General features: G+C 38.3%; 1 protein-coding gene across 7 annotated transcripts in view; it reads right to left on the bottom strand.

Moving 5' to 3' along the window:
• The window catches only part of NTNG1 (netrin G1), a 160,984-nt gene that overhangs the window by 20,011 nt on the left and 119,285 nt on the right, over positions 1-21,688 (bottom strand). For 2 of the 7 annotated variants that reach the window (XM_076337929.1, XM_076337930.1), the window contains exons 6-7: positions 13,687-13,854; positions 7,926-8,063 (exon numbers count right to left, since the gene is read on the bottom strand). The exons of 1 other annotated variant lie outside the window; for it this stretch is intronic. In XM_076337929.1, the coding sequence (XP_076194044.1) occupies positions 7,926-8,063; positions 13,687-13,854 (306 nt within the window). Of the gene's footprint in view, positions 1-7,925; positions 8,064-13,686; positions 13,855-18,784; positions 18,845-20,766; positions 20,833-21,688 lie in introns of all 7 variants that reach the window. 4 more of the 7 variants (XM_076337935.1, XM_076337933.1, XM_076337931.1 and 1 more) reach the window with 4 other exon arrangements.

The following is a 21,688-nucleotide window of genomic DNA, read 5'->3' as shown; positions in this document are numbered from 1 at the left end:
TAGCTGTTAGATACTACAATACTCAGCTCTGTAGAAATACAAAGCTGAAGTTAGAAATGCTGATTGCTTTAGGATTACATCCTTTCAGCGTGTTCAAATTCATGGCAGAAGCACAAGACCTTAACGTCAGGTGTGCCCCTGTACCTAGAATAACTCTGAAATCCATTAAAGGTGAAAGCTAGTCTTTTAAAATTTAAATTTACAGGCAGACTGAATCTTGGTATACCTACTTCCAAGGCATCCATTTATTAACGCATAATATTTAAAGGCATTTTTTAAACTTTTAATAACACTGGGGGAGCTTAGCTTCTGTTAGGGGAGGCAGCCAGCACCTTGCAAATTAAAACCCATCAGCTCCTTCTAAACTAAACTTTGCCATCCTTGTGAACAGAAAGATCTCTTGGGAGAGTTGTATTTGCGTATGTGTGAAGGAAGCTAAAACAATAACCACTGAAGTCTTAATAACCAGCATGTGCTAGTGTCAGCAATGCCATCAGTTGCATCAATGTCAAGATAGAAGTGTTGACTATCTTTAATTGCCTCAGGTCAGTAGTTTTTATCTGCAGTTAAGTAGGATGGAGATTACTTTACTTGCTCCTAAATGATCCTTTTAAGGCCCCTTCATAAAAACGTCCCATCTGGGCATGTCTGTGGTGCTACTGATCTCTTTATTTCTGTCCTCATAAAAAGGCAGCGAGCAGGCAAATTACATCGAAGTTATGGCCACTGAGCAGGCTTAAAAGGAAAGCGTGACAGATTTTTCAGAGGAAAGGCAGTCCTGCTCATCACTGTTCAAATGAACATTTAATAATTCATAAGAACTAACTGAGTTATAAGTTTCCCCTTCAATACGTTTCCGAACGTGAATAGATTAAATGGTGATTGCTATCAAGCTTTATGTTCTATTTCATGTACCTAATAAAAGTTTATCTAGTGGAGCTTACTTTGTATCTTTTTGATCTATTCCTAACCGACTGCAGTATACTATGTTAAAATATTTATCATTGTGCTATGAAATATTAACCATTTTTAAATCATCTGACTAAAGAAAACAAATAATGTTACTTGTTTAACTTTTCATGAATTTCCTAATATTTAGTTGTTCAGAACTCTCCCATGATACAGCACCAAAAATATTGTAAGACCCTAGAAATTGTATTCACTCTTTTTAAATTGGGCTGCGTTGAAATGCACTCTGCTCACGTCCGTCGCCACCGTTCATTTTGCATGCAGAATCCTAGTTTTGCCGTCTGTAAAAAGTTATGATTCTGCTTCAGTACAAGAGAATCTTGGAGAGCTGTTTGTTTTTCTGTAGGTTAGTGGGGTTTTTAACTATTTTTGGGAGAGTATAGAATTTTTTTTTTTTTTTTTAGGAAAAAGTTTTTAGGAAGTTTGCCTAATTATCCACCTGCATATCCATCTGAAATTATGTGGCTTTGTCTGGTAAAAATACCAGCAACTTGCTAGACTATAATGTGAATGATCTAACGATGGAAAGAGGAGAATACTGATCCCACAGATGTGCTACAGTTGCATGGCAGCCTAGTCCAGCCTAACTGCCGGCTGCCAGGGTTGCGTCGCGCCCCAGCTGAGTGGGTTATGCTCTCCCGGGGTGCTCCTGCTTGCTCAACCCATTGCCGATTCATCTCACAGAACTAACACAGCAGAAAACTGTTCCTCTTTTTTGGTTAGTGTCCTGCTGAGTTAGATCTGAAATGGTTCAATGAAAGGTCAAACAATTGCCTGAGAGATTGCTAGGGGTATGGGACTACATAGCTGGGAATTGGGAGAAGAGGGATTGCAGCACTTGCAATTAGAGCAGTTTAGACAGCCATGGAATAGCAACTTTGAAGCTGACACCTGGGCAAGAGCAAGAGGAGAACAACCTCTTTGCTCCAATCCAGTCCTTCACCTTGCTGGGGAAAAATTGTTCTATTAAAGGTCAGGTGTATAAATGTTGCCACTGAACCATTTCTTCTCACTTTGGAGAAAGCAAGTCTGATCACCAGGTTATCAGAGTAAATGTCCTGAAGTGAAGAGCTGCAGTCTGTTAAGAGCCTGCTGCCTCTTAATGGGATGTTAACTATGCTAACTAGCCCCCTTTCCTATGCCTTGTTCTTTGGTTGATTTATGACCTGTTACTTTCTTTGGCTTCCCCACACAGAGGTGTTACCTAATTCCCAATCCCCATCCTGTTCACAGAAGCCTTCCTCCCAGCTCAGAGATGCTGAGATAATGTCCTTGAGCTCTCACCAATGCCCCTCTAGTCTATTCCTGCTGCAGGTTCTTCCATTTCTGCAATATTCCACACACTTTGTAGGCAGCAGTACTAAAAGCAGCTTGAGACTTGATCCCCAACCTAGGCATGCCACAGTAACTATGTAGATCTGTGTAACTATATAGAGAAAGCATCCTGTGTCTTCATCTTCTCCTCTGCGCTCTTTTAGAGGAAAGATGCTTCATTTAATCATTTTTGTTAAATACAGTGTGTGTGTGTTCTGACATGTTTATTCTCACTAAAATATCCTCTCCCCAGAGAGATATCAACCTTCTTTTTCTCCTTCAAATCCAGTATCTCATTAAAAAAATAATACCATTCCATGATATACATACTTTGGTGAACAATTTTCTCTGTATCCCTGCATCTGTATGGTTATTCTGTGGGTCATGTATTTTGGAATGAATGCGTTAATACGCACATTCACATTGTCTTTTCTCAAGTTTAAAAGACCCAGGATATCAGTATGGCATTACATGTATAAGTCATCAGCATGCTTCCCCCGAGGTGAGTGGAATCAGGTTTTTTACATCAGTTTTTTTACATCATCTGAGAATCAGGCCCGATAATGCTTTAATTTTGTTTGTAGTCTTGCCTTGCTTGTCTTACATCTGTAAGCCATACTTTGCCTTGATGTTGCAGCAGTGGGATTTGGATTGATTTAAGGAGAATTATTCTGGATTTAAATTTGGAGCCATTTGAAGCAGAGTCTGTTCCTCTTACATCCAAACCCCTATACACAGACAATTTCCTTAGTCTGCATAACAATCGTGTAAGATAGGCATTGTGAAATTAGTATTTCATGTATAAAGACCAGGGGCAGATTGTTCCTTGGGGACAGCAATGTTCAGCCCCATCGGAACTTCATCCTGTTCAATGAATTCTTTCTGCGTTTTACTTCCCTCCAGCTCCAAGCGTGGCAGTGCACTTCACTAGCACCAGTCCTGGCGCCAGCACACACCAGAACTGGAGGCACGTACAGCACCGTGCAGAGGGGAGATCCCACTCTATCCTGACCAGCTAAAAGCATTAAAACTGCTACTGGTAAAAAGATGTAAAAAGATACAGACGGATCGTCTATGGCTCCCCACAGAGGCAGCTGCAAAGGTGAACTGGAAGGCAGGGCATCCCGGTTCTGAATTTCTATTTCTTTTTACAGAGTATAGCTCCCCAGGCACAAGGTCAGTGTGTAGGTGTTGAAGGACTCGCAGAATGCATCTGTGTACAAACATGTATAAAAGATCACTAACCTTCAGTGGGGGTTATAATAACAATTACAGTTATGTATTTAATCTGTCTAGAAAGAAGTGCATGATGTATTTTTTCAAGAAAGATTTTTTTTTTTTTTTTTTTAAGAAATGGATAGTAACATATATTTTCTTGCTGAACTGTAAACACAAACTTCCAAAAGCAAATGTTAATATAAGTTCCAGGGTTACAATTTCAGGCTTGATTTTCTTTGGCAATTCAATCTGCATGATGATTTTGATCAAACGCCTCGGCTTCTAACATTTGTAACACATGATAAAATGCACACAAAAAAGCTTATATTTAAATAATCATATAAGAAGTTGAATGCACACTGTGACGGAATATGAATTATCTAACAGGCCGCAGAGTAACACAAGTTCAGTCTGGAAGACAGATACAAACACTGAGCGCAGTTTGAGCACTGAAGATAAGAGTGTAATCCTTTGCCTGCTTTAATAAAAACTATTTAAAATGAACAAAAAAGGGTAAAATAAAATAAAGTATTCAGAGCTTGACATAAGGCATCTGGCTGAAAACTCATCGCTAATTGTTTTAAGATTTACACCATTGAACCAAGATGATTTAAAACAGTGATTCACAATAAATAACGTACTGAATTTAACTCAGGTAGAAGCTACCATTGGTAACTCTTGTACTCGGTCTAGGCCTTTGGGGGGCTGCAGGTTCAACGTCTCTATCTGCTCCTTGACTATATGACGGGAGATAGTGAATAATAATAATAATCATTGGACCCTCCCTCACCTTTTCCCCTGTGGGCTGATCACACCTAATGAAAATTCGAGCTGTGCTGGTAAACTGAGACTGGCAAAAGAGTCACTTCTTCTTTGCCTGATTGGATATATATGCAGCTGGTTTTGGAGTCAATTCTTGTGTGCGTGAAATTAAAAGGTGCTATTTCTAAATGCTCCTGTATGTATGCAACAGAATTTAGTCACCTGAAATGTCATGGCCAAGAAATACAAAAGCTGCAAGACTATGAGCAGTACACTTAGAAAATCAAATGAATGCGCCTGCTTAATATCTTGCCTTCATCCATTTTTTTTTAAAACCCAGGCAGTTCTGTGTGTAAACATTTCTACCTTTTGTTACAGGTTCTTCTTATCACAAAGCACCATGTTCAGTTTAAGGCTGGCCCAAAACAGCTGTAGTTGCTGGTTAAATTTCTTGCCAGGCTTGGAGGTTTTTCTTCTGGTTTTATGTTCATTTTTAAAGGAAATTGTTTAATTTCTATAATATAGAAAAATGAAATATAGCTATGTATTTTCTCATGTTTCTGGAATTCTAAAAGGGTTTCAGGACCAGGCTGTTCTGTTCTTAATTCATTCCTTGTGCTTTGATCTATATATGCCTGCTGGTGAGAAAACCATTGTCGGTATCCGGGAGGGAGGCGGAGAGCTAAACCCCACCAGCGTCCCCGCACGCACAACGCCTGCGGCACGAATGGTTCTGGGGGAGGGCTTAGAAGTAGCACAAGGCACAGGCGCATCTATTGTGCCTCTTTTTCTGAGAGCAGCAAACCTTCCTGTACCAACCGGACCCTGCTGACCGCTGTGCCTATGCAGCATAAACCCTCAATTCAGTAAGATAACAGCTGTTATCACGGTGCTTTTTATCTGGGAGGCAAAGTCTAAAATTGCATCTGACCTCTGTACGCACGGAGACGCAAGTGATGAGCGCTCCGCCTAGATCCTCAAAGGTTTTAGATGAAATAAGTAAGAGTGAGGTACTTCTGAGGAGAATAGCTTCTGTGCCTTTTGCCCGTCTGTGGTATGAGGGAGACTACGAACAGTAATTTATCAAATGATGTACTGTGAGCCTTAGAAAACACCACAAGACTTTAGCGTTGGTTTTTCCCAAATAGGATTACTAATATATAAAACTAAGACACTCCATTTACTAATACAATCATACAAGTAATTAAACTAGCTATGGTATAGATTTAACTTATTTATTTATAGGTCAAGCTTCTGGTTGCCCTAGGTTTTTAGCAACAAAGCTCCATAAGAATAGATTTTTCTTAATAATGCCAAGAGGCTACGTATAACAAAAAGTAAACAAACACATATTGGTCTGTTGAGTGTGTGTGTGTGTGTGTGTGTATCCATCTTTGCATATATACATTTCTGTACAGCACAAGCTCAGGCAAACAGATCAAAACCACACGCAACATGTCCAGACAAATCATCTTTTTGAGCTTTGCTCAAATTGGCACACTACAAAATTAAATGAATTGGAATTCTGTTCCTCCATGAAAAGACTTGAAATGAGATTTAAATCAGTGTGTGCTTGGTAAAACATGGCAATTTGATGTCTGTTCCATAAAACTGACAACCGCATCTAGTTGTTTTTCTTCTGAATTTGATTAGATAATTTAGTCAAACTTGGAGAATATCTAACCGTTACACAATCAGACTGAGATTTGTTCAGAAAATTACCACATAGTGAGGGAAACTTAATTAGTTTTGTCAGCAAATATAAAGGCACTAGCTTGCATTTCCAGAAACTGTCTAAAGCTTTTACAAATACTCTGATTCAGCTAAAATCAGGCTAATTATATGTTGGGCTCCATAAAACCTCATTAAAAGAACATTATTGGGGTTATAATGTCCAAACCTGAAAAGATAGGAAATACTGCATTTAATAAGCAATTGGTTTGACAAGCTGGTTTATATATTATATTAATTATATGACTGTAAAATTTGCTCCACAGACCTGCCGACCTGTTCAATATCTCAGCTACTTAACATCTTTCTTAGACCCGCTGTGTGGACATGGAGTTTACTGTACTTTATTCAAATTCTACTGCAGAGAATCATAATCTCCTGTAGAAGGACAACCTGCTTCTACATACGGGGTGCAAGGCAGAGGGAGAGCCTATGATTTCTGAGTGCTTTTTTTGAGATACCTAGGATCTGATTTTTCAAAATATTCATAATCGAGAACTCCGAGATTTGAAACACTACTTCGCCTGCTTTCTGCTGCAACTGTAAGTGCTCAATACTTTTGTGAATCAAAACTCAAGTGCAAGTATCCAGAAAATGGGAATACAGTTAACAACCACATGTGAAAAGTACGGTTTAAATAACCTGCCAAATATAAACAGGAGCTTTCTGGCAGAAGCTGAGAAAGTCCAATTTTCTCGGGTAACATTTCACTGCGTTGCCCATGCAAACTTCCTTTCTCTTCATGTACTAGCTTTAATGCTAATTGGTTAATTATCACAATGTTTCCTGAAATTCTTTATTTATTGGTTTTCTTTCCAGATATATTTGCTGAATGGTCACAAGCCCAGATTTTTCTACTTCAGAGGTACTCATCACTTGGAGAGGCAGCGGTAATCTCTAGCTTTGTTGGGTTTTTTTTGTTTTGTTTTTAAAGTTATGATGTAAGATTTGCATTTGTTTTAGAGCATTTAAAGCATTTGTGTGGCTATATGGCCAATTTTATACTATTTGACTAATTGGTGTCAGTAATTACATTCTCACTCTTAAAAATCAAAAGCAAGCTCTTGTGGAAATCTCTTTAATGTGTGTGTGGAAGAATGCAGAGAGGCAGGGAGAAAAGGTGAAAGAAGAACATGGGAGGACTCTCCAGAGTTTCCGGAAGTAGATGATCAAAACAGTTATAAAGAATAAATCTTAAGTTATAAATAATAAATTTAGTACAAAAGAAATTCGCAATAAAAGTCTAATCCTGTAGACACCCATGTGGTATTTCCACTCGCTTGTTTACAAGACCTGTTAACCAGAAGAGAAGCTAAATATACAACTAAGCATTGAAACAACATCTGCTCTGGCAGTATTTATGCAAAATTTCAGCCCTTATTTTTAAGGATGCTAAGTATACTTCCATTTTTTTTTACCTTTAGCTTTTGTCTAGTTTTCACTAATTATAACAGGCAATGAGCCAGCGTTCTGCAGTTTTATTGTCCAGGGACATAGTTTTAAAGTATGAAAGCATAGTTAAGTTACTCAAGAAGTTGAAGTTTGGTACAGAAAAAAGTGAACATGCAGAGAAATCACCTTTTGTCTTTTAGTAAGAATTTTAAATTTGGAGTTAATATGCTGATGTTTTAGTATACAAAACTTATTTCACAGTTGGCAAGACACGCATATTTACATATTGCAGTGGGAGCTCCTCCAAGGCATTAGCAAGAGAAAGAGAGCGGACACTGAAAACATATAGAAATAAATGGATGGCACAGTCAATTTACTGTCCTCATCTGGGAGTCTCCAAAAAGGTTCAGGCAGTATGGCGCTCTTACAGCTCGTAGAGCCTTTTGCTCATTTTCTGCTCTTAAGTAGCTGCACGTGATAGCATACAGGCGCAGAGGCAGCAAAGTTGCAGGAGAGGGGCGACTCTCAGAGTTACTTACGTTGACAGCCCAAGCTGTGCCAGATATATCCCGGCAGACACTTATCACATTTAGGCCCTGATGTTCCCTCCTTACACTCACAAAATCCTCTGTCATTACAGCGATCATGGACTGAACCAAAAGGGTTACAATAACAGTCTGCAGAAACAAGACAACACATACACACTGGATTCAGGTCTACATATGGTGATAATTCATTCAATACCAATAAAGGGTGCATTTCCAGTGCTAAAGGTAAAGGAAGACTGTCTGTTAAGGATATTTAGAGTAGTGAACATAACTACTATAGGTCCATTTATTTGTTTGCATATGTCATTTCAGGAAGAGACATTTTATGATGGGGAGAGAAAAAGTAAACGGAAAAGATATAAAGGCAGAAGATACCATGTTCTTTGAGGATAAGTGATTGTAACAGATTCTCTTTTGGTAAGGATGGTTTTGACAATTTAATGAACATTAAAAAGGCTTTGTATAGTACAGATATATCAATGTGCCGTCAGGGTGAAATGTTTCGCATTATTAAAATAGGCTTATCTATATTACTCAATATTTTCGGAAGTGCTGAATGTCTTTACAGGCCTATATAAATGCACTTTACTTATTTCCAAGATAGTCTTCCTTTATAGTTTTGAGCAGTATAATAATTTATGTGGATATTTGCCATTAAATTGATGAGATTGTATTTATCAGTGACATTAATAAACCTTTTACATATTCCACAATGAAAAGCTTGAGGTGAGCAGTAACGTAATGCAAAACTTATCAGAACTGGCTTTACGCTGCCGTTTTCATTTCTCTCACCTCCCAGTGGGCAGATGGAAAATGCAATGAGGCTCATAGCCCACTGTATGTTTTCCACGTGTGTTCACCTAATTAAAGAATGACTAGGGTAACCCATTCCCTCCCACAACACTTACTGTGTTGTTCGTTCACAGCCCTTTTCTTTAACGTGATTACAGTATCTGTGTTCAGCTTTCAGCTAGCTGAACAAAGAAAACAAGACAGTAGCTAGCAGAGCTCATTTTTGGCCTCCTGTCCTTCAGTACATTTATTATTAATTTTTTTTTAAATGAAGGGCTGTATCTTATTTGTATGTAGACCCATGTAGACCCAGAGTAACTCCACTGTCAACTGAGACCACAAACACATTTTGGCAGCGTCTGATCTCTGCTGCTGTTGAAGGCAAAAGATACACAAATTGATTCCTGAATCTGGGCAACCTGCTGGGAGTCTGGCTTTATATGTCTGTGAATCAGTGCTACTTTGATGACTGCCTTTGGCAATTGTTCCCTAGCATTAGGTTAAACCTCAGCGATACTGTAAATGACAAAATGGAGTTGAACTGGGAAATAAAATACGAAAAAAATTCCAAAGGAAAAACTGTAACAGGAAAAAAATTACCAGGAAGACATTTGTCATCTGTTGTCTCAGTGTTTATTAACTCTAAATTACAGATGGCACTTTGAACATTTGGCATGCTGAAGAAGAATAGTTACCTTTGGCAAACAGAATTCCACAATTATTATTAGAGTCAATTAGCTAGCAACATTCATTAATAAAGTTGAAAACTGACACGCCAAAAATACTGTGCAAGGCTGAGCAGAATTATAGCACAGTGAGTGCCATTTGAAAAGCTGGCAATTCTGATGTTAATCAGATGTATGAAATATTTATGTAAACAGGCATAGAACTGAGATAGACGTTGAATGCAGGAAGTAAAATTTGCTTGGAGAGTGTTTATAGAAAACCTTGAAAGACAAAAAGCTTGGAATTACATTAGAAACAGAAGGCCCGATTCTTGTACATTAAAAATAGCTTAGTTGGACATAATGGAGTTACAGTGATTTAAACAAGTGTTTGTGAAAGAAATCTGTGGCCTGTGATATTGAATGTTTATAGACACGTAACGTTATATTTTCCAGAGAACAAGAAGCTGACCCTGAATCAGTGAAAGTTTTCCTACTGAACTCTGTAATATAAATACGTAAGAAGTACCAGGCCCACATAGTGTTGTGAAAGGGAAAGTAGATAGTGGAAACAAAACTTTAAGCCAGGCCCTTTTACAAAAGTAGTAGATCAAATCAGAACACCACACAGACCCCGTAACCTTTAGTAACTGAATCTAGCCTCCATCCTTCCCAATACACAATTGATACCATAGATACATAACCTACAGAGGTCCACCGAACATCCAAGCTCGTTGTCCAACACAGTATCACAGGCTGTGGAACACCTCCCAAGACCTGCCGAATACTTAAGACATTAAAAATCTCAAAAGCCACAATTCTGGTGTGCCACAGGGAGGCAGTCAGTATCTCCAATGCCCTTACAACAGGGCATTAAATAACATTAAGTTAACATTCCCAGATCACCCTAATAAGCAGACCACACACCAGGTTCCAGGGTGGGGAAAAAACCCCTGCAGATCTGAACTGGGAAGGAATTTTCCTCTTAACCTCCATCTGGTGACTGTCTGAAGGATGGGAAGATGACAGTAGTAGTCATCTGTTCACTGAGATTCACTATATCAATGTGATGCTGCCAACAAAACACAGTGAAAATCAGTAAAAAAGAAGGTTGGGAAAATGGGCTGAAGCTTGCAGGTTTGCTGCTTATCAGTCTGGGTTGACAGTGGCTACAGGACAACCCTCAGGGTTCACTTAACCATGTATCATTAGGCTTTCTAAAGGTCTCACAGGTGTTAACTGAAGCTTAAGCCTAAGTGACTGCAAGGTCGGCTTTCTTATAGGTGTGACAATAATTTCCATTTCAGTATTTATGTTGTAAGGCAAAGGAAATGTTTTATTACTCTGGGTCTACTTGGTGGTTTCCATGCTATCCATGCTTGCCAGTGTGTGTATTCACTGAAATAGAGTTATTATGACTTTATCAAGACCTTGTAAAAATAAAAAGCTCTTCAAGTTGTAAAATTATTTTTCACTGTAAGCATGTCAAGTGAATTATTTTTAACTTTAAAATACTTTGATTTATTTAGAAACTGCAGTTGCCCAGATGAGGTAATTTTGCAGTTAACTGACAAATCCACAAGTTTTTGATATTTCATTTTGGGAAATAAAATTTATTTTGCTTCTAAAGAAATTAAGGGCATAATGAAATTAGATTTAAGCCCACTGTATAATGAGTTGCATTTGGTTCACTGGTAAAAACCTTCTCAGTATTTCAATTCTTTGTAACTTGTCAGTTTTAAAAATGAAACATTTTACATTTTTACATTTAGTTAGCATCGGCTGAGATTCACAGATTTGTTATCCATGTACTTACCATATATATTTATGAAAAGTATATAAGTAGTTTTGATAAATCAGAGCCAAAGCCCTGTTAGCTGCCATTAAACTAGCTTATCCAAACATTTTTTACTTTTCTACATATATGGCTGACGAGGAAAGAATTAGCCTGGAAAAATGAGACTTTCATACGGGAATAAGACTTGCACAGGTCACTGGAAATCTGCTTATTAAAATGTTCATGCCAACATTCCACTCATACTTAAACCCCCAAACACTGCTTTTAAACTCAGAGAAAAGAGAAATGAGCGTTTCCAATAGAGCAAGACTCTTTGTGCTTGACCTAGAAGGATGGTGAATCCATCAACCTCTCTCAGAGGTGAAAATACTCTACACTTTGCAGGATTAAATCTTGGGAGCCCCAGTTCCTAAGCACTTTGAGCACAAACTTCTCTGTTTTCTGAAAAGTGCTTAGGTATCTGCTTCACTTCACTGACTTTAAACAAGAAGTAGCATGAAATTCTTCTTAAGTTGGCAAATCAGCTAGGATACATACATTTTGTATGCAGTATGATCGCTATGACCCTGAAAACTGTCTTAGTCCAACAAGAATATTATTTATTTAAAACAAATTACCTAATATGTAGCAAACCAGGGTTTGATCCTATAGTCATCTCACATGGAACAATTCTCATGGGAGCCCAAGAGAATTCTGCTTGCATTAAGGTGGGAAAGTCAGCAAAGACATCACATTGCCTTTTTTTTTGTTGGCTTTTTTGGTTTGGTTTTTTTTTTAAGACTCCTGTTAAATGAAAGGTTTTTAAATTTTATTTCTGCAGAGCCTGGGCAATTTCGAAGTGCACAGTTGTTTTACTACGACATTCTAAATACATCACTTGCAAATTAATTTAAAATTTACTTATTTTTGACTCCTGGTGTATTAACTTCCTTGTCTTACGTAGCTACAGCTGCTGTCTTAGCATTTCAGCGTACATGGGAAAACAATTTACTGAATGAGCTGATGAAAAATCCCCAACAGAGTAATTTAGTGTCATATTCATTAGGCCTATTTAGGCAGCTGAAATTATACAGCCCTGATGTCATACCGATGGTGTCCGTCATCTACATCAAACAAGTATGAGGGACAGCGGGTCTTTTCCAAGAACATTTGGTTGGGTTAATCTCCTCAGCACAGTCATACAAAATCATGACTTGCCTACTAAAGTTCTTATTAGCTCAGACTAATTAATGTCAAAGGAGATCATGCATTTTCTGAATGTGTTGCCAAGCAAAGTTAAAAGAAGGACACGTGAAATGCAGTGCGTGGATGGATCTGGGTGTTTATCACAAAATAAAATGTAAATCTGTCAAGCTGCAGACTGAAACAAATAATAGCAATCTAAACAGTTTCTGGCTTGAATCTCGGCAATGGATTATAAAGAATATTAACATATAATTTATACACCCATAGTCTATTTTGGCATGAAAAAATCTTGTAACTACTCATTCTTTTTGCTTCCTGGAAAATGGAAAGAAAAAAAAAATCACAGTGAAAATCCAGAACAGGTTCTACCGATGCTTATGTCTATAAGAAACATTATATAACAAATTCTCCACCTCTGTTTGTTATTAGAACAGCGCCTTTTGTGGCTACCTGTTAACTGCCGGCCATCGTATGAGGCTTCCTTTATTGACTACCTTCAATCTTCACTGAAAGTGTCCTAACTTTTGCTATATACTGTCTGGTGACATGAGAACAATGCGTATTCTTCTAGTGTGATAAAGACCTTATATTTTTTCCCCGATATGCTTTTTAAATTACATTCTAGCATTTTCTTTACTTCTGCATTTTGGATATTTATAGCAGGTGCTAGGTCTAAAGCACTGTTTTCACCTAGGAATCCCTTTTCTAAATAGACATCATGTCAAACGGATTTGACAAATTCTGCTCCTAACCACATGGGCATAATTTCAGTTTCCCCTCTAAGGAGAGGGGAGGTAACGCTGCATTTACAGCCCTGTGCCTGGGAGCAGAATTAGCTGCAACAAGTTTTTATGAAATTTAAGTGAATAAAAGGGGTTTATAAACACCACTCCCCGTGTCCTATTGATGCAGCTGGCAACTTTTGTAGGTCTCCAGGCAAGTATTCAAGAGTCTGTACTAATAATTCCGAAAGTTAGACCGGGAACAGGTATTTATGACTCAACCCTTCGGTTTTCACATGCGCAGCTCCAGTGTGGCTCCCTCCTGCAGAAGGACAGCACAGTTTCTCAGGGGCTTCCTGGGAGGGTCTTCCCAGGACCTTAGCCAGGGAGGTTCATCGTCATCTACAGATTCAAAATACCTCCTTGAGGCTACAGGGGCAACGGAAATGAGGCGAAAAGTCTACACAGATGTTCTTATCCATTGAAAAAGCTCATTCTGGCTCAACTGGCAAGTAAGCAGCAGTGGTCCCTAGCAGCTGCCAGCAGCGGAAAAGGCACAGAAGAAAAGCCGCAGTTATCCCGGGACTGACCTATGCACACATTTTCATCGTCCAGCTCTGCAGAAGCATTTCTGAAGTAGCCCAGCCTGCATAACTCACAGTGCTGACCTCTAGTGTTGTGCTTACAGCTCACGCAAATGACCGTATTGAGCAGCTCGATGTAACTGCACCGGTTGGAGTGCCCGAAGCATTCGCAGTCTTTCAAGGAAGAACAGAAATGTATACAAAATGTATACAGCAGCAGAGTAATAGCACATTACATGCTTAGTAAAAATGAACCATGAACAGAAGTATGAATGAATGGCACATACATGTTAATCAATGTAACATGGACAACAGCAGATGTTTATCTGCAATGGAAGCGAAGTTTGTTTCAGGCAGGTTAGCGTGACCCGACGACCATGGCATGACGTCGCAGGTTGGCTGTTGTTGGCAGACCTGATGGAACTGAAGCATTTGCAGTTGTAAACCTTTCAGGGGTACTGGAGGCTCAGTTTCCGCTGATAGAAATGCACATCTTTTTGCACATTTGAGATGAGTATAAATCAAGACATGGGAAAAACTTCCTCATATTAAAAATATTAAATACAGTGGACAAAAATTGTCGAACTTCATCATGCCTAAATGCACAACTGTAAGTAAAATAAAAGCTTTGTTCTGACATAAATGGTGAGTATTCAAAAATACTGCCGTACTCAGGGTACTGTAACTGGTAGGCACCTTGGGAACCAGACTATTTTATTTCAAGACCAAACAAATCTCTAGTTTGACAATTTTGGCCGGCACCTCCTAAAACAATTAACAGAGAAGAAAAGGAAAGAAGAGAGGTGTTATTTAAGAGCTACTTCTACTGTGCTTCTGAGGTAAGCATTAACCCATTTTTTTATATTCTGAGATGAAAAACAATTGGGCCAGAAAAGATCATGAAAATTCTGAAATGTGTACTGAATAGAAAGCACGCTTACTGCAGCCATCTGAAATGCAGCTGGCACGGCAGCCGCTTTTTAAAACCCCCTTCACTAAGCATAGAATGCTAGCGCCTTTTAGTCTTTAATCAGAAGCAATGCTTGGTTTTATGCAGAAAGAAGTAGAAATTAGAAATGTACCAATATCACTCTAGAAGGCACAGCTACACTTCATGTAGAAAGCTTGTGTAAGTCTGATCACTCAACTCTGAGATTATGAGCCCAGGATGAATGCAGGAAAGGTTATTAGGATGATCAGAGAAGTAGAGAGCCTATTTAAGAAGTGAAGACTAGGATAATTTGGCTTGTTTAGTCCAGGAAACTGAAGACAGGGGATATCACCGGGCTATAAATACATCGAGGAGATAGCCTTCTGCCATCCTAAGTGAATATCTGCGCTAACAGACAACACCGGCACAAGAACAAATGGGTGTTAACCCGCCATTGAGAAATTTCAACTGGAAATTAGGAGATGGTATCTAGCCTTTAGGGCACTGAGGTTCTCGAACACTCTTCCAATTTGTAGCAAAAACACTGATGCTTTAGAGATGTAGTTTATTAACTGGTGAAAGAGATTATGGTATGTTTCCTGCAGTAATGGCGTACTGGATGCAGCGACTTGGAAGGGCTTCAAGGTCTTGAAGTTAAATTAGCCTGGGATTAGATAAAGCTGTAGCAGAGGGTGTAAAATGTTTCCATACGTGACGGGGCCACGTCCCCTCTGCTGCCTTTCCTATGGTATGCTGCCGATTATGCTGGGGCACCTAATGAGCCCACCGATTGTCGGCATAGGGCGTCAGATACAGTATCTGTGCCTGTCTGTATTTTTATGAAGAAACAGCAATACCAGTACATGTTTATGAGTATGTTGTGCACAGCTAATACATACGTATTTCTTTGGCTGTTGTCTGATGTAGGGGACTGTAAATAGATAGCGTCTTTTCTTATACCGTACAACGCTTAGCACAACATATGTTTCAATGTTGAGAGCTGCCTTTCTGCTGCCAGGAAACATTAATTCAATTTACATATACACATTTAGTTAACACAGATGCATTCTTGTTCTCGTCAATGTTACACTGCTAAACCGATGTTTTGTGGTTCACGCCAATCTGATAATTTTGATGCCTGTAACTGCTGGAGTACAGCGAAACATTTGGTGTATCAGTCTCAGTATGTTACCACTTGACGTTGAGGGGGGAGGAAAAAAGTGTTAATGTTTGTTGCCTTTCGCAGCTGGTCAGTATGATTCAGCCTCCCAGCAGCATACCATACTGGTACGTTTGTCAGACTTGTGGCTAAACTTAAACATACTGCAGGTGAATTTAGAGGAAATAATTTACCTTGTTTTTCAAATCTGTAACGGGCAGCAGAATACGACCTTTTAATGTTTCAAAAATACGCAGACTATAAAGAAGTGCCAGTAAATCAGACTATGCTACATCATGTTTTGTGTTTAAAGTAGCAGAAAGAAATTGAGAATATTCTGTGAATGACTGACTGCACTACTTCCACTCTGAAACTGTGATGTGACCCTCAATAATATTACTACCACACATAATTAGCTGTTACAAAAGCACAGGAAACAAAGCTGTACATAAAGTAATTCACTCTGTAACAAGGCTTGCTCCAAGTTATGATTTGGACTGAAGAAACATCTAATAATTACGAAGGACTTACGTTTAGGAGCATGTCTGTATACCAAACTACGCAGAAGGACTACCCAAGTTCAGATGTGGCTCATCAACTTTAAAGGTAAACAATGAGACCAATTCTTATACTTGGTTGCATTCTTACGGGTACTGCTCTTCTGTAACAACTGTGCTGTGTGAAAGAAAGCCCTTGTCCCCAAGCTAACTTATACTAAGATACAGGAAAGCTCTAGGAATCTTGATCATCAGACTGGTAAATGCAACATGGTATAGGGAAACGCCCAGTTAACTCAAAAACAGTCTAACGTCAAAGATTAGCAATGGCGCCAAGGAAGAAAAAAAGGCATGGCGAGTAACGATTAAATAAATTTTTTGCTAATTTTTGCTCCTCCCCCCCCATTTTGCTAATGCAATAATAAGAACTGTACAACGTTCAGTTGTACAAGAACTGTAACAAGAACTTATTTTGCTTACTGCTGTTGGCCTGATCAGTGAATCATTTTTACATCCCTCTGTGTTTATAACAAAAGCTATGTAAAGGGTCCTCATATGATTGAAATGGAATTATTTTCTCCACTGGCTACATGAGGTGCTACCCTAAACCAGTCAAACATAACATGTAGAACTGCATTCAGCATCATGCCAGCCGGGAAGCTAATACCCATCAATGCTGTATGGCCTTTCTAGCTTACGTGGTTCACCTTAACCAGCACACCAAGACCAGACAGTAGCCTGCTCATTAGACTTGTCAGAAGCACAGCTTAAGGTCTTCAGGCACATGTCTCTGGCTAGCAGCCCAACCACTTTCATGCACTGGCAAAGCTATGCAATCACTGAAAGAGATGGGGGGAAGTATCAAAATCGGGCTGCAAATGGTTTACCAACAATGAAATGACGTGAGCTTACAGCGCTAGAAAATGCTGCTTTCAGTTCTGAGTACCACTTGTCAGAAAAGACACAGATAAACTGGAGACAGTTTAAAGCAGAATAACAATAAGGAGTAAATGGTCTGGAGAATAAAACCTCAGAGGAGAGGTAAAGATAGCTAGATAGGTTTAATGTGAAGGGAAAAGGGAGAAGAGGAAGCCATGTTAGATTTGGCTTTGGATGATTCAGGAATTGTCAAATCCTTTGCCAACTCACAGAAGGATTGACTGTATGAGCCTTTAAAGACTATTTCCAACGCAATGATTCTATTGCAACAATCTTGATCCTGTTGTAGAAAACATGGTAAAATTACCCATTGAAGGAGGCTCATAAAGAAGTTGATCGTTTAATTGTTTTGTTTCTATAAATGGAATACTTTTTTCCCCCATTATAATGCTATGCATTTACGTCTTTGAGATGACATACTATTGTGCTGTGGGGACAAGGTTCAGCTGAAGCTTCAGCTGCGACCAGTGAAACATGAAACATCATCACGTGAAACAGTGGTAAACACACATGGAAGGGAAGCGTAATTTTAAACTGAGACAGGTAATGCAGGAGACAGCTATCAGTGTCATTTCCTAATTAAAAGCACAAAAAGTATTTCAAGAAAAGTGCATTCAGAAACCATTAAAATATTTTTTCTTTTTCATTTTCCAGTAACTCTGTTCCTCCTCTACGCACTAACAGAAGGCAAACAAAGGAGATTTCATTGTAACCTTGGAAATGACCTGCTTCATAACAAACAGTACGGCTCGTTATCATGATCTCATTGAATGGGTCACACTAAGTTCAAACATTTGTTAATATCCCTATTCCTTGTTAACATGTATTTCATGAATAATGAGATATCCACAATAGCTACAGAAAGACAAAACATCTTTATACATACTCTTTACAGATAAATTGATGAGGAAGAACAATGAGAAGATCTCAGGGTTCAGACTGTGAATGACAGATATGCAAATGAAACAGGCTGCCTGTAAGTCAGAGCGAATATTGGCGTCCTCCGTTATGCCCGTATAATTCCATTATTTTGATAAAACACTGAAACATCAGTTCAAAATGTAATGCCTACACTCCGAATTTGCACACTGTTACAATAAAATGAAGATGTAAGGCACACTTACAATGCATTAAAAGACATAACTATGCATTACACTCCATGGCATTTACAGATGCTTCTTGAGGATATGGACAATGACGTTTAATGTATTGTTTGCCCTCAACTAATCTGCTTATGTATCCTCTTTTACAATTTATGCACATCAGTGAGGAAAACAAGACTCTAGCAAACATTTGCTTTCTAGGCAACAGTCTGAATGGTCACATTCGTACATTTAACTCCTTTAAAAACAAATGCCACGTCACTTTATATGCCAGCAGCGACTGTCTAAGCAGCAGATTTATTATTTTCTTTGTATGGCTTATGTTTATGCGACTTAATGCTACTCTTGTTGTCAATGAAGATGCCTCACCAGTAAGCTGATGGGTACACTTCACAGATATTCCAGATTCATACAGTGTAATGTTTTCACAACACAGAGCACTATGGAATCACTGTATGAATCCAAGAATTCCTACCTCTCTTGTGGTTTGCAACTTGAACGGAAGAAACAGTTGACATAGCTAATTTGGGAGCGACTGGATAGGTAATAAAATGAACAGTAAATTAGAAAAGGTATCATACAGGAACAAATCAAAAGATTAAAATAAACAACTTCCTTATTTTCTAACTTTTCAATTAACTTTAACAATGGTTATTCTTTTGTAAGGAAAGGGTGAAAGTTAGGGAAAATGAGTTCTATACTATCAACTATTGAATCATTTGAGCTGTAATATCCAAGAGAAAGAAAGGGAATGTAATTCACCTCTACGCACTTCGGCAGTTTTGAGTTAGAGGTTATTTGATGGTTTCTCCCAGTCCATGACCAATGACTATATGGTAACCAGAGTGGTCTGCAAAGGGTTTTATTAAATTTACATGCATATTTATTCTGGCCTGATAGCATAAACAAAGAAAACACAATCAAATAATATTAGGTATGGGCAGATTTCTGTAATTATTCTCTTCATATGCTATCCTTGACTGAAGTATTTAATCTACAATAAATGTTAAACGCTGTAACAATATGCTGCAAACACATAATCTGAATAGAAATGCTTTTAAGTTTTTGTGTTTTGTGCTCCCTAACAAAACATCGAAACTAAATTTACTAAAACTCTTATTTTTGGGGAAGAAACACAGAATAATTTTGTGCTGTTCAAGATGTATTTTGCAATGAAGTTAAGTCTTAGATCACAAGCAGTATAATTAAGCTATGAAATCCATTAGAAATGCTGACTATCATTTCACTGGGAATGTTTTGATTTAAAATTCCTGTGAATAATGTAGGCTAATCCTTATAGAGAGCAGAGGAGCAGAGATGAATCTGGGGTTTTTTTTGTTTGTTTAAGGAACACATGCAAAAGCTTGGGAAATATAGCATGGGCTAAATGAAGTTATTGGAATGCTAAGTATCACTTCATCAGGGATATTTAATTTAACATATATATGAATAATGCAAACTAAAGTACATTGCTAATCCTTATAGAGAGCACAGATCAATTAGTATTTTCTATTTTGTTAGGCACGTAGAAACTTGCACGTATAACATGGGAGATTTTATACGTATGTGCGTATGTTTTGATTTGGCCATTGTGACCAATGGATTTAACTACAGCCCTTCTAATGTAATTCCCCAACAGATTCCAATACATCTTGTTCAGTTTAGTAGCTATTTTCTAGATCACCTTTTCATTAATTTTGTTCTCCATCTGTATGTGTTACGGCACAGAAAGGTCACCCTTTGAACAGTCAAAGCAAGCCACAGGCCAGATTTCTGCAGGGATTTTTTGGGGGGAGCAAAGGGCAGTAAATAAGGAGAACAAAAGGATGTTATTTTTTATAAAGAACAATCATTTTGAAATGTGAAGTAAAGCTGAATACCACTTCAAATAACACAGAATCTTACTTTTATTAGTCATGTTAAAAAGTTGTTCTGTCTTTCTCAGTGCTAATGGTCATACCACAATCTGTGAGTAATTTTTTGTGTGGCACTCAAGCTGCAGAACACTACGAGTCTATCCCTGCAGAGAACTTGTTTGTATTGTGGATGGCACGCAAGCTGAGAATGCCTCTCGGCTCGCTTGGGAAAACAAAGTGGAAACAAGACATTAAAAATGGGTTTGATGTAGACAATGACAATCTTTCTCACTCAAGAATCTCAACACTTACTCAAAATATAGACTGCTGTCTAAACAAGTCCAACGTTATCTAGGGCTTTCTGTATATCAGTACTTATAACCTGCGCGTCTGCTTTTCCAGACTTTTTGCAGTGATGATGTGCATAATCTGAGCGTTGGAAGACTTTTCAGGTTAGGCTTGTTTTCTCACAGGACAGCATTACTTAGCACCAGAAGAAAAATGAGTTGGATTATCATTGTTACTACTTTTGCCACCATGTGGGACTCCTTGAAAGCAATGTCAGTAATTTTAGACCACTAGGAATTTTACAGCATCCTACCTTGGTTTGGTTTAGAAACCTCAAGGGAAGAAATATTCGGCCATATCCTATCAAACTTTGGAGGATCTGCATGCATCAGGAAAAATCAGGTTTTGTTATTTACATCTGTGATATTGTTCTAAACAGGCAAGCATATGGACAAAGACATAGATTACAAACATCCATTACTGGACTAGTCTAGGTTGCACTTGAACAGTACATGACTCCACAGTGAACAAGAAAACAAGCAATTGATGATTCCCAAAACACCAAATGGACATAAAATACTGTGCATAACAATTTATCTTCCGTAGTTTAAAATAGAATTTTTCTTGATGAGAAGATATCCTAGAGCAATATATGTGATTCTAACACCAGGAACAAAACAGGAACATATTCTGTTAAATCTGCTCTGTAGAGATAAAATGACAATATCAGACAAATAGGGATTTCTTACCAAAGACGAGTATCTTACCGTAACATCCTGTTTTAGGGCCTTTTGAGTGAATTATATTTCTGTTATCGGAAGAAATATATTTACCAGTAGAGTGGGCCTTTTCTTTTGCCCTCACACTTTTGTGTGTCGTATCTATTTCCTATCACCTCTACTGCTATATTTTACAGCTTGATTTTTTTTGGAAGAACATTAAATATCTACATTTCTTAAAGGCCCTACATAATGTGTTACCTACATGTAGAAGCATTTTGTCTCTCAGTGAGAGAATTAGCTATGTCTCTTTAGAGCTTCATCTCCTTTGGTCAACGTGCTTTGGGGCTGGGGTAGTGGGGAGTGATAATCCTTAGCAGAATGGTGCTCGGTGTTGGAGCTGAGAGTAAGTAAAGGGGATGGGATTGCGGGAGGAGGAAAGAAAGCTTTTCTTTGGGCCCTGATCCGGGAAATGGTATTTATACTCTCCCTATTTTTCTGTTATAATCTTTTCTC

This window comes from Aptenodytes patagonicus, chromosome 5, assembly GCF_965638725.1.
Source record: "Aptenodytes patagonicus chromosome 5, bAptPat1.pri.cur, whole genome shotgun sequence".
Classification (NCBI taxonomy): domain Eukaryota; kingdom Metazoa; phylum Chordata; class Aves; order Sphenisciformes; family Spheniscidae; genus Aptenodytes; species Aptenodytes patagonicus.
Note: the sequence above shows the minus strand (reverse complement) of the source record. Positions and strands in the feature narration are given on the sequence as shown.